General features: G+C 38.0%; 1 protein-coding gene across 1 annotated transcript; it reads left to right on the top strand.

Moving 5' to 3' along the window:
• Positions 1-3,824: 3,824 nt before the first annotated feature.
• On the top strand, positions 3,825-12,757 carry LOC134582712 (embryonic protein UVS.2-like). The gene is made up of 12 exons (XM_063439355.1): positions 3,825-3,862; positions 4,147-4,203; positions 4,564-4,701; positions 4,785-4,902; positions 5,950-6,128; positions 6,283-6,364; positions 6,522-6,649; positions 7,385-7,500; positions 9,690-9,915; positions 10,771-10,889; positions 11,281-11,509; positions 12,733-12,757. The coding sequence occupies exons 1-12, from the start codon at positions 3,838-3,840 to the stop codon at positions 12,744-12,746; spliced, it is 1,431 nt and encodes a 476-aa protein (XP_063295425.1). The 5' UTR covers positions 3,825-3,837; the 3' UTR covers positions 12,747-12,757.
• Positions 12,758-22,098: the final 9,341 nt, after the last annotated feature.

Raw genomic sequence — 22,098 nt, 5'->3', positions numbered from 1 at the left:
AGGCAAGTCTCTTTTCAGCCATGTAACTATGTAACTATGTAACGCACTTCTACCCAATGATAACAATATGTCACTGCTTTAAGGATGTTAACTCTTTTGTGCCAGCTCTGTGGGGGCATTGTAAGTTTCAGTTATTTCTCCCATTTATGAGAAAAGTGATGGTTTGCCTTAGGAAATAACAAGAGTAAAGTACCGTACCATAAGAAGAGAACTTTAGGCTTGTTTAGAGTTTGAAAACAGCAAAGTAAATTGACTCTTGTGAGCCACATGTTTAGTTTACTATAACTTTCAACTAAGTTGCCTTGGCATTAAAAATCCTATTTTTTTTATCATTTTTATTGTTTTTATGTATACATTTTCCATAAATATATTTTAACCCCTTAACGACGAGTGACGGACGAGGTCAGTCACTCAGGGGATTGCCTTAATGACGAGTGATGGACCTCATCCGTCACCTGTTAAAATTAACGCCAGATCGCCGCAATTGTGGCGATCGCGGGGTTTATGGTGCTCCGGTCTGCCTCTGGGGTTCAATTTATTTAATTAACTAATTTAAATATTGTATAATTAAATATTTTGCTAGCTGGGGTGGGTGGGACTTATGGGAAAATGGGGAATTTACTGTTAGTGCTACTTACTGCTAGTTAGGGGTTAACGGTAAAAAAAAAAAAAGCTTAGAAAAATGTTAAATCTGTAAAAAAAAGTTTTAAGAAAGTTTAGGAAACTTTAATAAGAAAAACAAAAGTTTAAAAAATAGTTTTAAAAAGTAAAAAAAGTTTTAAAAAGTAAAAAAATACATTTAAAAACGCTCATTACCACTACACCTGGAACAAACTAGAGAAAAAATTATTCCACGCCAAGGTTCAAAATATGCCTTTTGAATTACCCCAGGGTGTATTCTTTAATAAATAGTATGTGTTTGTGGGGAAGTTTCAATAACCAACCATCTAAACTACTCCAAATTGGAACATGGACACAGCGTAAAACTTCAAAGTTAGAAAAAAACTGAATGGCTGCGTCTCAAATGTGCCCCTTCAACATCCACATATACCTGGCAAAGGTACATACGGGGGTGTTTTTGTACTCAGCAGACATAGCTGAGCAACATATGAAGTATTATACAGTGGTAGTACACATACGGTTTGCAAAATATACTGTGCAAACTCACTTTGTGTGTCAAAAAGGCAGAAAAAAACGCTTATTGCCACTACACTTGGTACAAGCTAGCGGAAAAATGATCCCACGCTAAGGTTCAAAATATGCCTTTTGAAATACCCTGGGGTGTCTACTTTAAGAAATGGTAGGCCTTTGTGAGGTAGTTTGAATTTAAAACCTGCAAAGATGCTTGGAAATTGCACATATGCCCAGCGACAAAATTCAAAATTCAAAAAAACTGATATGGCTTGGTCTCCTATATGGCACTGTAGCTTCACGTTTTATTGAACAGTCAAATAATATAATAATAATAATAATGTTATAATACCCCAAATGGTAGCATAGGCTCATTAAATCCAGCTCTAAAAATTCTACTGTGAATACTGAAAAGGACAGGTCTCCTGTATGGCACTTTAGCTTCACGAAATAGTGCCAAAGACATACAATGGGGGTGTCCTTTTACTCAGAAGACTTAGCTGAGCATAATTTGGGGGGTTTGAACTTAGTGGCACATATGAAATATACAAAATGCCCAGCAAAAATGCAATCCGTATGTAAAAATGCACAAAATTATTTTTTACCTCATACTTTGGCATGTAATGGTAAAAAAATGGGGGCATGTTAAGCCACAATATGCACCTTATGAGATACCCTGGAGTGTCTGCTTTTACAAATGGTAGGCCTTTGTGGGGGGTTTTGAACAGTCAAACTGTTATAATACCCCAAATGGAAGCATAGGCTCATTAAATCCGTCTCTCAAAATTCTACTGTGAGTACTGAAAAGGACAGGTCTCCTGTATGGCACTGTAGCTTCACGAAATAGTGCCATAGACATACAATGGGGGTGTCATTTTACTCAGCAGATGTAACTGAACACAAAATAAAACTTTGTAAAGGAATAGCACACACCAACTTTACAAAATACACATGAGAAGTTCTTTGCTATAAGTTTGTGTGCAAAACCCCCAAAAAACAAAATTTTACTCCAATATTTAGCAGAGGTTGGCGGTGAAATGACTACGTAGAAAGTGTCAAAACAACCTTAGGTAAATAGCCTGTGATGTCTACTTTATATAAATATATACTTTTGTGTGGCAATTTTGTTTTATTTTATGGCTATTAAGCTTACAAAACAAACATACCAAATTCTAAAATCGCTCCACATTAAAAGTTTATTTTACTCCTTGTGCTTTGTGACCTGCAACTACCACAAAAAACTGAAAATCCCAGACACATTAAATATTCTGTAAATCAGAACAACTAAATGAATTTATTTTTAATTACTTTCCTTAACCTGCACTAATTGTGCACACATTATTATTGCAAAAATTGTAAAAAAAAATTATCTTTTTCTGCATTTTTCTGTATTTTTTTTATAATAAATAAGCATTTATGTATATATATATATATATATATATATATATATATATATATATATATATATATATGTTACATCAAATTAAAGCCCTTCCTGTCCTTTAAAAAACGGTATATAATATGCGTCGGTGCAATAAATTAGTAAAATGCAAATTGCAGTTGAACGCAAACAGCAAAAAATGCAAAAAATGCAAAAAATGCTGTTGTCATTAAGTGAAAGACAAGCTTCTGAAGCTCTGTCCTTAAGGGGTTAATTGTTCTATTTTCATTTTTGATATTTTTTAGTTTTTACTTTGTTTATATACCATTAATTAAAGGTACATTTGACCCTACAAGCTCCATACAGTTTGTTACATTTTCTATCTGTATTTTTAGTGAAGCAAAATGCTGAAACTAGAAGAAATTAAATGTTAGGAGTTAATATAAAAATGAAGAGGCAGTAAAATTGCAATAAGATCCAATATTTCTCTAGAAGATTATAAAGGGTTTATTCAATGAAGTACAAGCTTCTATGCCGTACAATTAAATTAGGGCAAGATGCCGAGCTAGAAAGTAGATTTCCTTCTATATTTCTAAATTTGATTGTAAAATCTCCGTAACGTGTTAATTAATAAAGAGAATTCTGTATGTTTCACTCAAAATAGTTTCTTATTAACAACCTACAGCTCTGAATAAAAACAGATATAAATTGGATTTGTTTGCCCATCTTGGTTACATAATAAAACTTAAAAGGTTGAGCTCTAAGAATAATGTAAAATGAAGGTTACAAGTTACCAGCATGAAAATCAATATGTCACTTGTAATTAGCGATTTGGTGCACATAACAACCATGAGAAGACCTCGAGGCACATCTTCCAGCTGTCATCATTTCCTGGGAACTCGGATTCTGATTGGTTGAGGTTTTACCCAGAGTTTGTATAAAAGGTGGATCTGAGATGGAGTTAAAACATATCTATAGACAGAACTTGTAAAGAGCACACTATAGAAATAATCCCAGGTACGAAGACCTCAACTGGATGAAAATGGGAATCTCCATCATTCTTCTGCTCTGTGTGATTGGACCAGTCCTGAATGTACCTTTACCACCAAATTTACAGGTAAGACAGCAAAACGATAAAATAAGGAACATTTTGAGAGTTAATCATTTAGATTGCTGACATTAATTTCATGATTGGACACAGACATGTAAACGTCATTTATTGGGGATATTTCTACCATTGTAATAAAGTGATGTGATACAGTAATACATGCTGAGATTTATTTTAATTGAAAGTTCACAAACTGTGTTTCTTTATTTCACAGATTATGTTTCCTAATCTTAAAACGCTTGGTAAGATATCTGATATATAGCTTTATAATTCATATATTAATCTATCTATCTATCTATCTATCTATCTATCTATCTCTCACTGTCTCTCACTGTCTATCTATCTATCTCTCACTGTCTGTCTGTCTGTCAGTCTTTCTATCATTTCCTTTGTTTTACTTCCACATTTAATTTATATATCATTCAATGTATTTCATTATTTTGTTATCATTGAATACTGGGTTTTAGTTTGTTTCATTAATATATTTGTATGATTCTTATTGAACATTTACTCAATTTATTTCCAGACAATAAAGACACAAACACACAGGACACCATACTGGGTGAATTAGCAAACAATCCAGGTGAGTAAATTATTAAAAACAAGTAAAAATCTGAATCTTAGCAATTTAGGATGAAAAAGGTCAAATTGTTGTCATTAAACGTGTCCCCTGCTGCTGCTGTTGGTTAAGTAAATCCCAATCTGAAATTATATCAGTTTTTATATCAGAAAAAAAAATCTGCTCAGTACCAAAGCAATTCGATTTCTCCTTGGAGTAATAACTGCTCCCATTCTTTAATGGATTACAACTCCCACTAGGCGTATCCTGAGATTACTTAAACTATGTGTACATTTATAGACTAAATACTCATAGACTATATTGTAACAGGAAATACAATGAATGACATATTATGTGTTATTTACACTTCACTCTCCATTGCAGACAGCAAGTTCCCGACGATTGAGGGAGACATTCTCATTCATCCCAGAGGTCGCAGTGCCATAAACTCTGCAAGCTCTCTTTGGCCCAAATCTGCAGATGGGACTGTTATAGTGCCATATAACCTCTCGTCCAGTTACAGTGAGTAGCTCTACTATACCATTCTTAGAGAGCTGGTTTATTTAAAAGGAATGTTCCAAAATTCTTTCTAATTCCTCCCCTAGACACTCAGCAAGTCAGCTTGTTTAACAGTTCCATGCAGGAGTTCCACACCTTGACCTGTATACGCTTTGTACCCCGGACAACAGAGAAAGACTTCCTCAATATTGTAGCCACAGGAGGGTATGTTTTAAAATGTCTTGCACTAAACTTATGTGAATAGATAACAATGGATGTTTTTATGTCTAATGTTATTGTTTTAATGATATGCAGTGTTGTATAAAATAAGCCAATTTCATATGACAATTTTAATAGGATGATGTTAGTTAATGATATAATAAAAATTATTACATTAGAAGATTAATTTCAGGCTGAACTGCAGTTTGGCCAAAGTTGATCCAATCGCCTAATTGGTAGAATTCCTGAACACAGACCCAAAATGTAACCGAATAATGGACCCATTGAACTGCACAATGCAGAACATGTTCAATTCAGTGTCTAGGTTCTGAATTCCACCTGAGGAACCCAAACAAAAGATTGATATGAAAAAAGATAGTTTGTGACTAGGGTACAGTAATTAAATGCCGACTTTCTTCACAGATCACGTGAGAAATAGAGGGGAAAATGAAGAAACAAAATGTAATTGTATATATTAAATATTTAATAAATATACAATAGATATTTTTACTACTCCTCTTTTTTCCCTTTTTCTTTACTTTATCTGTGAAGCAAATGGCCATAAATGAAGGTAAGGCTCGTTCATTAATACGAAGCTATTGACTCCACAAACCCTAGTCTGAATTTTGTCTCTCCCTTTATTTTGCAGCATATTAACTGACCCGTCACCCTGCCATTCTTTCCTTTTCTGATTCAGTTTCTGCTAAAATTACATTCACGCAAAATCATTTATTTTATGAAAAATGTTCTACTTGTGGATAAAAAAATGATTGCAAGATACCGGTAATATAACAGAGTTGGAAAAAAAAAAAAAAAAAAAAAGATTATTTGTATAATTTTGTATCTATCAATTTTGTCTGATTTAATTTGTCCTTTCTCCATAACTCAATATTTAGGGAATATACGCAGATGTAAAGAGAAACTACGAGGTTTAACAATTCACATTCCCAAAGCATTCTAAACCAGGAGTTCTCATGCGTACCTTGATTTACAATATTGCTTATTTAAAGAAATGATTAGCCCATTGTGACTATGTATTCTATATCTTCGCAGGTGCTCATCATTCATTGGAAAAGTAAGAGGTGGCCAGGGGGTGAACCTCAATGCCGGTAGTTGTATGTCCAAAGGAACCATCCAGCACGAACTTGAACATAATCTGGGCTTTTTCCATGAGCACTCTAGAAGTGACCGCGATGACTTTGTTACTATAATGACTGAGTTTATCTCACCAGGTATCCATCAGTTTGTTTGTCTGTCTGTATGCGTGTCTGTTTATCTTTTTTATTTATCTTCACCATCCATCTACACTATCTATCTATCTATCTATCTATCTGCCTTTCTCTCTGTTTGTCTATTTATTATAATTAATATTATTTTACCTTACAGATCAAATAATAAACTTTAATAAAAGCCAGACTAATAACCTGGGTCTTGAATATGACTATGGTTCGGTGATGCATTATCCCGGGTAAGTATCTTTGTGGTTCTTGTTCACGTTACCTGTTAGTAAATATGGAAATGATGCCCTCTGTCATGCACCATGTTATATTCTCTGCATTGTTATGATCGGCTGAGGTGAGTGACTTCACATGTTCATTTTTCAATGTCTCCTTCTTGTATCTAAGAAACGCGTTCAGTAACACTTCAGGAAAGAACACCATTGTACCTAAACCTAACCCTTCTGTACCAATTGGACAAAGAGATGGAGTGAGTCCTCTGGACGTGTCTAAAATCAACAGACTCTATCAATGTGGTGAGTTATTGATGCTCAGTGTTTCCTATAATATTAAAGTAGCTAAAACTACAAGCACTGGTGTTTCCCTAACAGTCGGATTTAAAGCCATTTTGATAACTTACCTGGTTTTTGTGGTCCCAACATTTGGTCTACAAAGCCAAATGGGATTATGGGTGACTGTGCTCATGAGACAGTCTAAAGGAGAATGTTGGATGCAAGAACTGTAGCCACAGGTGCCAGACTAGAACCAAGTATATTTCCATACAATACTAAACCTGCGTGACTACAGGGCACTTCTGACTTCATAATCGCTACAGTAGGTTGTTGTGGGCATGGTTATTCCTTTAAAATAAAACAACGTTTTAAAGTGATACTTTTATTGACTAAGAAAAGGTGATTTTTTTGCACGCTCTAAGAACATTGAGGCCTTTTAAGTTTAAATAGATTAATTGCTACTATCCACACTGCCTAAGGTCTTTGTGGGGGGGCACTGATACTTTGACATCATGGGAGAAATCCTTCAGGACTTTTGAATATATTTAGTGCTTAGGGAGTTATATCAGTTACTTTCCCAACATCGGAAAAGACAACACATGCTAGGAAAATAACAATGCGGCTCAGCTTCGCTCAAAAGCAGCCAGTAAGAAAAATAATGTGGCTCTTTAACCACTTAGTAAATTGCACCAAATGTCAACCATTTCTATCACCATTTCTATCACCATTTTCAATGTATTTTCTTTGTGTTATATTCAGATGTTTGTGCTACATTGCTCAATACTATCAATGGAACTTTGACTTCGGCCAATTATCCCTCTGCATATCCTCAAAATTCCAGCTGTGTTTGGTTAATAAGAATCCCATCTGGCAAGGTAAGTCATTCATTGAGTACTTATCACTATTCTACAACAATGGCAATCTCTCTTGCGTTATGCGTACATGGCACTTTACCTCATTTGTAACGGTAATCCAACTCTACATAACTCAATGGTGCCAGGTCCTCATATCCCCTAGATGCTCTTCACTCATTGTATTTGATGGAATGTAGTTACATGTTTTATTTTGTTATCACATTGCTTTAGGATACAGAAATGATTTATAAAAAATCACGGTAATGATACCTGTACCTACGTATGGTAATTTGTTTAATATATAATGTCAGCTTTAACTGAATAAACATGAAAAATGTAATGTTATTAAGTAATGTCCGAATGGCTCCGTACCAAAAGGGGCAAACCATCCGGATGAATACTGGGGATTTTAGACTGTAAAATCTGGACATTGTTCATAGAAGTCATTAGTGGCTGTATTTTGTTAATCAGGAACCGAACGGGCTTAAATATTGTCCAGATTTAAGCCAGACTGAAGGCTAAAAAATGAACCAAATGTAATTATGATAATAGAGGTGTTGGAATATCTAAAACTAGCAAATGGACAGCAACTGCTGCCTCCCTCCCGTGCCCCTACCTGTGTCTATAAGATGGGGGTCTGGCGAAAGTAACCTCGCCACAGGCTTTTGGAGGAGCCTGTTTGCCAGCCTCCTGCCCTGTGACTATGGCCCCTGTAATAAACTTCGGTTAAAGGCACTGTTCGTGTCTTTTGGATTTATATAGTTCGGTATACAGAGCGTACCGAACGGATTAGGAGTTTGTGTTCGTATATAGAACAAACTACAGAACAGTCGGACCACCCGCAAGTGGAGTGTGCAGCCTATTAACCTTATTCACCTCGCTCACCGCAAAGTTCTAAGTGGTTAACTCGGTGGCCGCCATTCGTATGTGTGAACACTTGGTGGCGGCAATCTTAACTCCACAAACGCGTTTTTTGGTTGTTGAGTGCATGGAACTATAAACGGATACTTGACGGTGCGAACACTGCTGGGACATCCATCTATGCATATGTTTGGCTGGATTCGCATGGGAAGAGCAGCGTTCGGTGGGAGCAAGCCCCCGAACGAGGGACATAGACTGACTTTACCCATGAACCGCTATGTTTAGTATTTTAAATGTATTATGTATCCCAGAAAAAAACAACCGCACAGTCTGATTTCATGGAACTCTTTTCAGACAGCAATTTCCTGTGTGGTCGGTCAAACTATGCCCTCCATGGAAATCCCGAACCCCTGAATCGATTGGGTGATTTTTGGATGTGTTGTTCACCCAGATTGGGGCTATCAGGGGATGTAACTTTTGTGGGGTTTCCACAGGTTTGGGAGGTACTTTTTGGGTTTTATAAAAAAATAGTTTTTTTGTGCTAGGGTGGGTGGAGGATGGCAAGTTCCCAGCCAAGCTGTAACGCTGGACATGGGGACTACGGTGCTGATGGTGTCTGGTGGAGTGCTGGAAGTACTCAGTGAGCACTAAGGAGCATCGATTGGTGGAGGCAACCAGTCGGGGTGCCAGGTGGTCCGTCACAGGGGGGCTACATTAAATATTTATGAAGGAGGACCTAGGACCTAGTGCTCCCCCAGGCCACAACTCATGGGCTACTGGTTGGAGCCCTAATAATAATACTAAAAAGGTGAACGGTGTACCCCTGTCCTCCACCCATGTGCGACAAGTGTGGGCCCTACTATAAACAGTAATGTGGGGTACCATTGTGCAGTGTGTAGGCCCTTATTAATTAAAAATAGGGAAGGCAGACTTTTTATTGTATATGCAATAACGTTACAGCTTCCACCTCCACATATGCTACAATATTGCGGCCTCCACCTCTCAACCTAGGCTGGGGAAGGGTGGGGTACATTAGCTATTTCCTCATGAACAGTTAAAGAATCCCAACCCCACAGGGAAAATAAACCCACAGAGAAAATAAGGGCCCCATCCGCATGGCAGGTGGAGACATATGGAAGTAAAATACCTAGTATACACTAATAAGGGTGTCTTAGTGAACCCCACAGGATTGTTATTTATTCTGTTTTTTTTTTTTTTTAATATATATACTAGTTTAATGTGGTGACTGGCTAGACTGCCATCACATAATGACCCAATTTAGCTTTAGTAAATATATCTTTTTATTTGAACATTTGAAACCCTAAATCTAACCAAATTTATTTTCCAAGGTTATGCTGCAGCTTAATGCCTTTGATGTGCAGTCCTCTCCTGGCTGTGTGTCTGACTACATTAAGATTTACGATGGACCCAGTAAGACGTCCCCATTGTTGCTGGATAGATCATGCGGCTCAGGAGTTGTCCCTCAAGTAATGTCTTCTGCTAGCCAGATGCTCATTGAGTTTGCCAGTGATGGTTCCCTTTCAGCGACAGGATTTAAAGCTACTTATACCTCAGGTAGACTGGACAATGCTACTTGTGTAGAGAGGTCCTATGCTGTTCCTCTCCCATGTCATCCATTCTGGAGTCCTAGAACTTTGTTTTATTATTGTCATTGGCTCAGTGAGCTCAGTATGCTCATTGACAGGATGTAGTCATGTTACAGGCACCCTGGGTGGAAGAGAAGCCTGTGCTTGATGTCTGTTCTTCAATCAGAGGCCATGACAGTCTTTAAATTCTAGATTTTATGGTAAATGATATAGAGTTTGGCTCAGACAAACAGCAAACCTGCTTGTTTTATTGTTAATGGTAGTCAGTGTTATAGTAATAATCAAATTCAGAAAAAAGCAAATCAGGCTGTGCTTCGTGGTAAACAAAGGAAATGCAAGAATGTAAATAAACAAAATTATAAATAAAATGTGTAAATAGTTCAAATATACCCTAATGGTGCAAAATTCTTTATAGATTGGGTGATTCAAATGAGAGCCTGGCTCTCTCACTGAATCAAAAGAGGAAAATATCAAACGACAATAAACACAAGGTTATCCTGATAGTGAAATATTGTATGGGCAGGGATGTATTATAAATGAATTAGAAATACACTCACAAGTGTGGAGCTATAAACTAGCTCACATGCATCAGTGTATGACAATACAATCCTTGTCTTTTATTAATTATTCTGCTTCTGTTTTTCATTAATAATATTCACCTATTGGCCTCTATCTAACTGTAGAGACAGCGATGTGAACAAACATTCTGATAAATACACAGTTAGTGGTGCTAAACACAGATTCTGACAGGAACAAGGCACTGAGTGTTTAACTAATGGTTCTACTTAGACAATCTAACTAACTTCTACCATTTACCCCGCAGTGCAATGTGGAGCCATTTACTATACTTCAGCAAATAACTTCACCACTCCTAGCTTCCCCGACAATTATCCTCCAAATATGAACTGTATCTGGAAAATCATCGCTCCGGCAGGATACAAGGTAGAATGCCTTCCTTTAGTGTTACTCATTTATATTTAATGAGCTGGAATAACTCCATGGATTGATTTAGACAGTCTCTTACTCTCTAATGTGACAGAGGGAATTCTGGATGTACACTGTATGAATTGTGGGCCTGAGACATGAATGTAAGACTGACCCTTAACCATGCATCTAGCTATGGATGGAGGAAATAGGTTTCTGGATAGATTATCTGTATGTCAATGTGTATGTGGAGTTAATAATCATTTTAATTATTATATGTATTTATTTTTTGTTGTTGTTATTAATAAAGTTTTGAGAAGAGGCAAGTTTTTTATTTTTTATTATATCAATTCACTTAATGTGTTGTGTTATTTTCCAGAATAATAATGAAGTGTATTTTCTTCTACAGATCAAATTAACTTTAATTAATTTTGACCTGGAGGATGCGTTCTCAAATTCCTGCAGCTATGATTCTCTGTCCATTTATAATGGGCTAGATACCTCTTTGGGACCATCACAGATATTATGCGGCTTGTTATCTTCACGAACAGTTTATTCTGCTGGAAATTCAATGATGCTACAATTCATTAGTGACGAATCTGGCCAGTATGAAGGCTTCAAGGCTTCCTATGTTTTTGGTGAGTATTTTGGCCAACAACCACCTTTGAATGAAAAAAATGTAAAAATGTGTCTTACTTAAGTTCCTTGAGCTTTAAATTTGCTAAGTGTGGCTTTATTTTTTCAAAGAAATTACAAGATTTCAGTTTGCAGTGGTTCAATTTCATGATTCACTCCAGTATTTACAATAGCATTGGTTGTTTTGTTTTATGCAACTGATTTCAATAAATGAGTGCAGTGATATTCCCTATGCCCTTGTACCATGGTCTGCAAGGTAGCTGGAAAGAGGCAGGGGAAAGAGGGAAGGAGGGAGATGGTTAGGGAGAGAAAGAACATAGTGATGATAATGGAGTGATAGAATCAAGGAATTAAGGTGTGAGTGGATTGATAAATGATAGGGGAGCGAAGTAACTGTGGAAGTTGTTGAAAAGAGTGGGAATTCATGAAAATGGCAGGACGTGTGAGAATCATGGAGGTGGAAAGAGAGTTAGCAAATCATGGATGTAGTATGGGAGAGTTGGAGAAGCATGGAGGCAGTATGGGAGAGTTAGAGAAGCATGGATGTAGTATGTGAGAGGAAGAGAAGCATGGAGTCAGTAGAGAGAGTTAGCAAATCGTGGATGTAGTATGTGAGAGGTAGAGAAGCATGGAGTCAGTAGAGAGAGTTAGCAAATCGTGGATGTAGTATGTGAGAGGTAGAGAAGCATGGAGTCAGTAGAGAGAGTTAGCAAATCGTGGATGTAGTATGGGAGAGTTAGCAAATCGTGGATGTAGTATGGGAGAGTTAGCAAATCGTGGATGTAGTATGGGAGAGTTAGCAAATCGTGGCTGTAGTATGGGAGAGTTAGCAAATCGTGGATGTAGTATGGGAGAGATAGAGAATCATGGAGGCAGTAGAGGAGACATAGAGAAGCATGGAGTTTATTCATGAGAGAGGAAATCGATCATTAAGATGGTGGACATTGACAGAACGATGGAAATGGTCAGGAGAGATGAAATAATGAAGATAGAAGGGGGGATATGTGGAAATGGCAATGATAGAACATGATTTTGTGTAGGATAGAAAGCCTTGAATAATATGTTCTGGTTTGGCATCACGGTCAACATACATCTGCATCTCCAAGGTTAATCGTCATTCCCTGGGGATTCATTTATAGAATGAGATACTAAGAATATTTCTGAGTCTGATGATTGATTTAATGCCCACACTTTCTCTATGTATCTTTGTTTTCATGCATTTCAGTGCCACTATCTTAAAGGAAGCTGGGACAGAAGAAACATTCTGATAACATTGACTAGTTTACTGGATACCTGGGGAAAAGACACAATGAATAAATAATGAATTATTTTGTTTCAACTCGAAAAGAAGCAAAATGTTCCTGAATTCTGTTATGGTTTAATCAAATAAAAACTTGGTCATATATTGCATTTACTGTGATTCATAAATATTCTGTTAATAATCTCAACAATAAAATAAAATAAAATTATTTTAAATTCAAATATTTTTGTTTAATTTATTTAAATGGCCATTGAATGGTAACTGTCATTTTCTATGAATTTATATATTAACCGTGTTACTCACTAATGTCTGAATAGCCCAGTATGGAAAGGGGCAAAACCATGTGCTGATGTATAGGGCAATTCGAACTGCAAAATATGGAAATTTGTTGATGGAATTCAGCAATGTCCATATTGTGTAAGTCAGGCTCTGGATGGGCCTGAATTTGGTTTGGACTTCACCTAATATTACCAATAAAGGAGGAGGACCTGGTGTATCTACAGGGCCCTACCCATGGAAAAAGGCCTGGTGTCCTAATTTTAATAATAAAGGGAGGGAGTGGTGCCTTCCCCAATAATTGGTGATTGATGGGGCCCTAATTAAAGATAAAATACTCTACTGACTATTTTCCACCCTCTAAAATAATAGTATGCTCTCCCCGCCACAGATGACTAGTGGTCCTGAATCCCTACCTCCCCATAATACAAATAGGGGGAGTCTATTTAAATAATCAGATTTACTATCAAAAGTCTTATTTCTTCAAATTATTTTGCAATATGACTAAGAGCTCATTGATTGCTTGACTAGTAAACCAATCAGAGCGCTCTGACTGCTATGTTTTTAAGAGAAGTCCCAGTTGGCTTGCTATTTACTCTGACTAGATTGCCAATGGGCAAATAGTATTTCAGATTCAAGATTTTCCTAGCCATGGGGTAAAATAAAATATTAGTTTTATTAATGACAGGAGCCGAGTATTATACATACACCTTTCTTTACCGCTCACAGCAGCAAACATATTAAAAACAGATAGGTAACACTAAGGAAAGAAATATCACAGTCAAGCATGAACAGGTAAACTCTTCGACCAATCAGCATTAAGTACAGTCTTTATAACAGGCAACCTATAGCAATTAATCCTATTTTGTGCTGTGATGATGATAGATGTAATTGTAAGGTTTAAGGATGAATTTAAATAAATCCAATAATGGCAGGGAGCAGGGATGAAGACACTTGGAATCTGACTTAAAAAATAGAATGAGGCTGTTCTTTTAAGCTGTAAAGAGAGAATTGATACTATAAGATTAGAATAAAGACCTCTTAAAATAATCGATCATTTCTTTGCCATGGACTTCTATGTAATTATCAATCACTTGTTTTTCCTGCAATCTCTTTGTAGCTGTCACGTATTTATCCGCATATAAAAATGTGATTAATTACATTTACTGTCCTTATAGGAAATAGAAAAATAGATACAAGGTGTACTAAATAACAAATACTAAGGGCTGGCAGCTACATACATTCACAAGCGTCTAAAATTGAGTGTTAGCTCAAAAAGATATAGAAAAGTATGTGCGCTCAGAAATAGATGTTTGGAAAAATATAATTGCTGTATTTATTGAGATACAACTCCTATACAATAAATATACTTAAAATAAATCAAGACAAACACTAAATGAATAAAAATCACAATGTATGCATGGGCCCAGTATAATAAATGATGTACCAATGAACTCTCTATTGCAGATACATAATATAAAGTGAAGTATAAATGGTTTATCAATTAACTCTATATTATAGGTACATAGTATAAAATAAAGTATCAAAGCAGCTGCCCAAAAGATAAAACAATATCAATAAAAAAGAAATCACAAAAAATAATAATATAAACAAATAAAGATTGAAAAATATATAAACAATAATAAAAGTACCTGCCTCGGTGTGGGCCCCCCACCGAGGTACTCGAAGAAAGAACCAAAAAAAGGAGAGTGGGAGTTCTGTGCAGCAAGCTTCAGACCCACTTCAAAGGGGATCCGTCGAAAAACGATGATATACACCGCGGTCGAGGTCTTCAAAAAAGACCGCGGTGTAGTTGTGGCAGACCACCCACAGATGCAGCTGGTAAATCACTCATCAGTTGAAAACATATACCGCGGTCGGTGTCTTCTCAAAAGACCGCGGTATAGTTAGATGAAACAGCCGTTGATATATATATGAAAGTCCTCACCTTCCCAGGGTCAGGAGTGTATTGGCACAACGACCCTCACTCACCACAAAGGAAAATATGTGATTAAAGGCACGAAACAATTAGAAATAAAAAGATATAAAAAAATAATATAATAAAATAAATAAACAATAAAAGGCAGACGAAAAAAATCAAGTGGGACCAGCAACAAAATGCAGCCACATCTACGCGTTTCGTCCCGCCCACGGGACTTTCTCAAGACTAGATTGTAACGGAGCTCCGTGTACTCCGACCGAGTACCCTCCGTTGATGGACACTTCCTAGCTTGCGCCGAGGACCACAAGCACTGCACTGGACACCACAACCACCGCAGACTCCACAACCGCCGTAGCTTAACTGGAGCCGCGCCGTCTTCCTTCCACCCTGGATCGGCTTCTGTCCTCCAGGACCGTGTGGGGAAGACCTCTCCTCCAGGAGAGCGTATCCAGAACAAGCTCTTAAAAGAGCTAAGTGATTAAGCTCAGGGGAATATGCAGAGCATAGCAATCCCCAGTGTGATACAGCAATTCCCTCCAATAACGAGACAAGGCTACGTTTTGAAGGGTCAAGAAGAACTCTGAGGTCTGGGACACCCAGCCTGCTTTTTATTACAAAAGGTACACACAGGACACACCCAGGGGGAGGCATAAAATAACCAATAACAGAATAGTACAGCCCACAGGTTCCCTCCCCTCTGCTTGGGAGATAATTGAGTTTCCTACTATATCTACTCAATTATCTCCAAGCTAAAACTTACACATTTGTATACATTTTTATGCACTTTCATAACTTTCCCATTTTACATAGTACATTAATAAAACTTACATTTTATGCACAACATAAATTGTGGAACGACATATTCAAAATTCGTGAGAATCCGTCCAGTGGTTCCAGAAATATTAAAAAGTCTCTTTGGACCGACCGCACGCCTGTTTGCATGCCCAAAAACAGTTCCACAGATTCAGGCTGTGTGGTCGGTCTATTTCTGTTCTGAAAATCGGTAAAGTCCCATCCGAAGGCGGTGTTCGAATATTCGAACGCACTTCGACTTTTGTCGAAGTGTCGAAGTCAAATGCGGTTAAAACTTCCGCGGTGGTCGCTAGTCGAGTGGCGATCTATTTCCCATGAAAAGATGACAAAGTCCCATTCGAACGGGTGTTCGAACGTTCGAACTTAGTCCCCAGCTGTGGTGTCGAAGAATAGGGGGAGGTACAGGTCACCGCTGACCGCGTTCGACTGCATTAAAATGGCCGCCGCCACGTGTTCGACTGTAATGGCGGCCACTTCGACGGCTTCGGTACTTCGACGGCTTCGGCACTTCGACTGCATTCGAAGTGCCCGTTAAAAGGTTGGAACACTGCTCCCAAGTATTTAAAGGGCCAGGAGCAGTATACACAAATCCATTATGCCCAAATGTAGGTTTTACAGGGCAATACAGTCCAGGGCCATAGTCACAGGGGAGGAGGCAGGCAAGCAGGCCTCTCCAGGACAAAGCGGCGAAGGGCACTTCGTCACATAGATAGCTGCAAAAAAGACCTGATTTAAGGTAGTGAAGTAATTAGACATGTGAGGGAGAAAACACCCTACACTAGGAAAATTAATCAAATATACTTAACACGATAACACAAAATACTAATAAGCATATGTGAGTGAGAGGTAGAATTACACTTTCCTCAAACACAAATTGATAATATATAACAGTTAGGCTATAAAATATAAATAACTAAACAAGATATTAGTAAAAAAATACTAAATTGTATACATGTGCATAGGTGATCGATCACATCACCATTTAAAGGGGCAAACTTAATTTTTCCAAATTATGATTTAAAACCCTTGATAGAACTTGGGGGGTCCCTGCCAGTGACCAAAGAACGGTACATACATTGGTACTATAAATAAGGGAATGATTATACCCCTAGACATAAATATGAGCACAACTCACGAGTACTTGTCCCCCATAAAACAAAAAGATTATATAGAAAGAGCATAGGTAATCTTGAAATGTCACTACCAGTGACCAAAAACCATATATATATATTGATAAAATAGATGGGGGTATGATTAGCTCCACAAAACATAAATGTGAAGAGAACCCAGAGTGGATATGGGTACATATTACTCATGAGGCAAAAAAAGAAAAGTGAACCTGGGTGATTGAGAAGAGCTCTAGCTCTTCATTCAAACCATTAGGTGTCATGGTGTTGAGCCTGAAAATCCAAACTGACTCGGACTTAATCAATTCTCTTTTCCTTTTTGCCTCATCTTGGTAGGGGGGAATATGGGCTATCCCCATGAGCTGTATACCAGATAGATTATTCTCATGGAAGATATAAAAATGACGGGCTACTGAAGACCTGGTGTCATTACGAATGATGGCTGTTCTATGCTCACGAAATCTACATTTTAGGGGTCTTGTAGTTTGGCCTACATATTGACGCCCACAAGGGCAAGTTAGTAAATACACCACGAACGAAGTGTTACAAGTGATTTCAGATTGAACTGAAAAAATGACATCAGAGTTATTAAAGGGGCTAAATGTAGAGCTCTGGTGGCAGATGAAATTACATGTAAGACATATAGTACGACCACAACATTTATTCGGTACCCCCTCTTTGTAGGCCGCTCTGTTTGTCTCCTTGGTATGATGTGACCCATCTTTATGAACCCCTTTAATTTTCTCACTGGGATGATGTAACTTGGAGGGGGCTAAAATATTCTTTCAATTTGGGGCCTTTCTGAATGTAACCTTCGGGACTTCAGAGATGCAAAACGATAACCATGGGTCCTTGGTTAAGATAGGCCAGTACATATAAAAAATATTAATGATATCGTCAAAGCCTTTGTTAAACGTGGTAGAAAATATTGGTGTAGAACCTTTTCCCACCTCTTTGGTACTGATATTGTACTTAGCTCTTTTCAATGTGGAGACATGGGATTTTCCCAGTAATTCAAGGATTGTATAATGCTCATTTGTGTGAAATATATGTTCAGGGGTCGATGCTGCTGTCAGGGTCAAATTAGACGGGCTTAAAACTTGAGACCTAGGCCCAAGTGTATGATTGGAACTGAGCCCTTTCATATAGGCCTTCAAAATCTTGTTTGGTGGATAAGATTTTTCTATAAAACGCTGGCACAGCTTCAGGGACTCTCTCTCATAATCAGACACAAATGTACAATTTCGCTTGATTCTGGTGAACTGCCCTAAAGGAATGTTCTGGATCCATGTAGGGTGATGGCCACTGTTGGCATGTAGGTAACCATTCACATCTACACTCTTTAGGTATGTTTTGGTGCTAAAACGCCCTTCAGACCCCGTAAGAGATAAGTCCAAAAAGTCTATAGTAGACTTATGTTTCTTATATGTGAAGGAAAGGACCCAACGGTTATTATTAATGTAGGACATAAACTCTTCCACCTCATTCCAATCACCCCTCCAGACAATGAGGATATCATCAATAAACCTCCGATAGAGGGCGAGTCGCTCCATCCAATACGGTTCACTGAGTATCATCGACTGTTCCCAGTGACCCATGAACAAGTTGGCATAGGATGGAGCAAAACTCGCCCCCATCGCGTTACCTCTGGTTTGGACAAAAAACTCGAAATAATTATGTGTTAACATAAATTCGGTAAATCTGATGATATATTCGGACTGATTGACTGGGAGTAGAGGGTCTGATCTTAAGTACGATGAAATGGCTTTTAGACCCAAAGTGTGGTCAATATTGCAATAGAGTGCTGCCACATCAATTGTTAGCCAGCAGTAGTGTTCTCGCCATTCAATTTCCTTGACGATGGACAACACATGTCCTGTGTCCTTCAGAAATTAGGGCAAATGTGGAACGTATCTCTGCAGATGGAAGTCTACCCATTTAGAAATGGGTGATATCAGTGAGCCCAAGCCCGATATAATGGGGCGCCCCGGTGGATTAGTGAGATATTTGTGCACCTTGGGGAGATAGTAAAAAATGGGGATCTCCCCTTTGGCCGAGATGAAGAAACTTCTCTCTTTTTTATCAATAGCCCCGTTCAAATATGCCTGTTCTATAAGCTCTCTTAAATCTCTCCTAAAACATGGAGTGGGATCACATGTTAAAACCTCATAGTAGTCTATGTTACCTAGAATTCGATACGCTTCCTCTAGATAATCCGCTTAATCCAACAGGACAATGCCCCCTCCCTTGTCCTTTAATGGCTCCTTTAATGATTAGGTTATCATTATTTTTCAAGGTGGACATAGCTGTTAATTCTGATTTCTCCAAATTATTACAGACTTTTGCCTTTTTCTTATTGAAATTATTGCAGAGGACCCTCAACTCTTTTAAGACCAACTCGTAGAACATTTGGATATATGGACCTTTGTCCGCCTGGGGGTAGAAAGCGGAATGTGGTTTAAGTCCAGATGGAATATTTGACTCTAGAATACTCAATAGATCCTCATTGGGATCTGGAACATCTTGTTCCTCCAAAAGAGAGATCAAATTATAAAAGATGATTTTATCTTGTGGGGTGTTGAGAGACTTAGGACAGTCTTCCAAACCTTTTGATCCCCTAAGATTGAAGGATCGTACCACCGTAAGTTTCCTGACGAAATGGTTGAGGTCTTTAAACAAATCAATTATGTTCGGTAGTCTATCCGGGGCATATTTCAATCCCTTATTTAGTAGGGAGATCTCTCCTGCATTCAGGGTATGAGATGATAGATTAAATAAACCTCTTATTGAAGACACCTCATTTTGGCAGGACTGTTTTCCGTCTCCTCTTGTTCCTCTATGGGGACCCCCCTCCTTTTGCTGGACAGATTTCGGAATAAGGGAAAATTTCTCTCTTCCATTCTCCGCGGGGGGACTAACTCCAAAAAATCCTTAGGTATAGTACTGACACGCTTCTTTTTGTTGGGGGATGCCTGTTTAGGTTTAGCCCCTAATTCTCTGGCCTTATCAGCCCCGCTGGCAATATCATCCACTCCAGTGGTGTTGTATGTGTGGTTCCCCACGGGGGTATGTTTGGAATTATACAATTCTCTTTTGTCACGGGATATAGGGGGTGCATTTCTCTTCCTAGAGACAAAATGTGCCCCATAGGGGATCGATGGAGACTCACCCCCATACTGCATATTTTAGTATTATTGACCCAATCAGCGTAAGATCTATGAGTCTGATGGGTTTGAACTTGGTGAGGATTGGCGTTCTTAGACGACTGTGATAATGAACTCTTGTTCTTAGTAACTGGCCTGAAACTACGCTTTCTTTGCAGCTCCTAATCTGCTCACTTTGATAGTCAGATTTGTCTCTTTGGAATTTCTTATTTTTATGTGCTATTAAATCTGTCTCAAAATTGATCAGCCTCTGATTGACAGACTCATCTAATTTGGAAATAACAGTAGATTGTGAATGCGTATGGCCAATCTTTTGGTGAAGATCCTCTATCTTCTTCTCAGTAACAAGAAGCCTAGATTCTCTATACCTAACAAGAATATCCATTAATATAAAGGAACAAGAATCAAGAGCCCCTAACCATTCTTTTTCTAACAAACTATTGTCATTGAAGAAGGGCTGTTTATCAAATCTAAGCCCTCTGGGGATAAATTTATTATCAACATATTTTTCCAGGAGGGCACTATCCCACCAATCTCTCATTTCTAACTTGAGGGTTTTCTCCAATTCAAAAAACAATTTGTGTATATTGGTTTCAGAAACCGGAGTAATTTCTACTTTATCTGAGACTCTTTCATTAAAGAGGTTCGTTCTCCTATCAAGTCTATTAGTGACACTATTTAGACTCATATTGATAGGTGATTCCCAAAGGGATAGTAATTGAACGGAAAAAACACAAAAAACACAAAAACAGTTATAATAAAGCCTAACTGGACACCTTAACATGCGCTTGTATGACCATATAGGAAATAGAAAAATAGATACAAGGTGTACTAAATAACAAATACTAAGGGCTGGCAGCTACATACATTCACAAGCGTCTAAAATTGAGTGTTAGCTCAAAAAGATATAGAAAAGTATGTGCGCTCAGAAATAGATGTTTGGAAAAATATAATTGCTGTATTTATTGAGATACAACTCCTATACAATAAATATACTTAAAATAAATCAAGACAAACACTAAATGAATAAAAATCACAATGTATGCATGGACCCAATATAATAAATGATGTACCAATGAACTCTCTATTGCGGATACATAATATAAAGTGAAGTATAAATGTCCTGACTGTCCTGACAGGAAAAGTTGTGCCGAGCAGCAATCAAACCCACAGGAAGGTTTGTGCTGAGCAGCAATTATGCAAATGGGAACCTGGTAACTGCCTTTGGGGTTAAAGGCCAATTACAGCCTATCAGATCCAGAGGAGGGGTATTTAGGCCCAGTTCTCATCCTGCTCAGTGCCCTGTCGTGGTTTCCCTTGTGGTTGTCCGAGAGCGCGTTCCTGATTCAAGTTTCTTCTTGTTTTTTACTTTGGCTTTGATTTTGACTTCCCTGTATTCTGGTATCCCTGACTTCTGGCTTTCCCTTATCGTTGTGTCTCTTTCTGTATCCTTGACCTCGGCAAGTATCCTGACTACTCTTTGGTACGTTAAGTCCAGCCATTCTAAGGCCTGGTAATACGTTACCTATTAGTCATCTGTGTAACACAATTCTACGTGCTGGATCAACTAGTCATCCTGACATTACAGCATGGCCATAGATCCTGAAGAATTATGTCAGCACATAGCTGCTTGTGAGAGAAAGCTAGTGGAGAATGATCACCGAATGGTCAGTTTGCCCAGGCTTTCAGTGCGCTCCTTACTCGAACAGCGTATCTGAAACCTGGGGCTTCTCCAACTGTTTCACCTCCGCCTAATGTACCTCCTGTAGTACATAAGGTACCTACTATCTCCTCCCTTGCATTTCAATGGTAATACTCAAGAATGCCGGGGATTCATTAACCAAATTGAGTATAATTTTGAGGCCTCACCAGGATCTTTTCCCACTGACAGAGCTAAAATGGGTTACGTTATGAACCAACTTAAAGGTAAAGCTTTAGCTTGGGCCAATCCGTAATGGGAGAGTAGTAGGAGCATTGCAAACAATTACCAGGAATTCCTTGCGGAATT

This window comes from Pelobates fuscus, chromosome 13 (genome assembly GCF_036172605.1).
Source record: "Pelobates fuscus isolate aPelFus1 chromosome 13, aPelFus1.pri, whole genome shotgun sequence".
NCBI lineage: Eukaryota > Metazoa > Chordata > Amphibia > Anura > Pelobatidae > Pelobates > Pelobates fuscus.
Note: the sequence above shows the minus strand (reverse complement) of the source record. Positions and strands in the feature narration are given on the sequence as shown.

Excerpts from the sequence above, each read along its gene's own strand:
- LOC134582712 (XM_063439355.1), top strand. The coding sequence starts at position 3,838 with ATGTTTCCTAATCTTAAAACGCTTG. Across the intron at positions 4,903-5,949 it reads AATATTGTAGCCACAGGAGG|GTGCTCATCATTCATTGGAA; the intron begins GTATGTTTTAAA and ends ATATCTTCGCAG. Across the intron at positions 6,650-7,384 it reads CAACAGACTCTATCAATGTG|ATGTTTGTGCTACATTGCTC; the intron begins GTGAGTTATTGA and ends TGTTATATTCAG.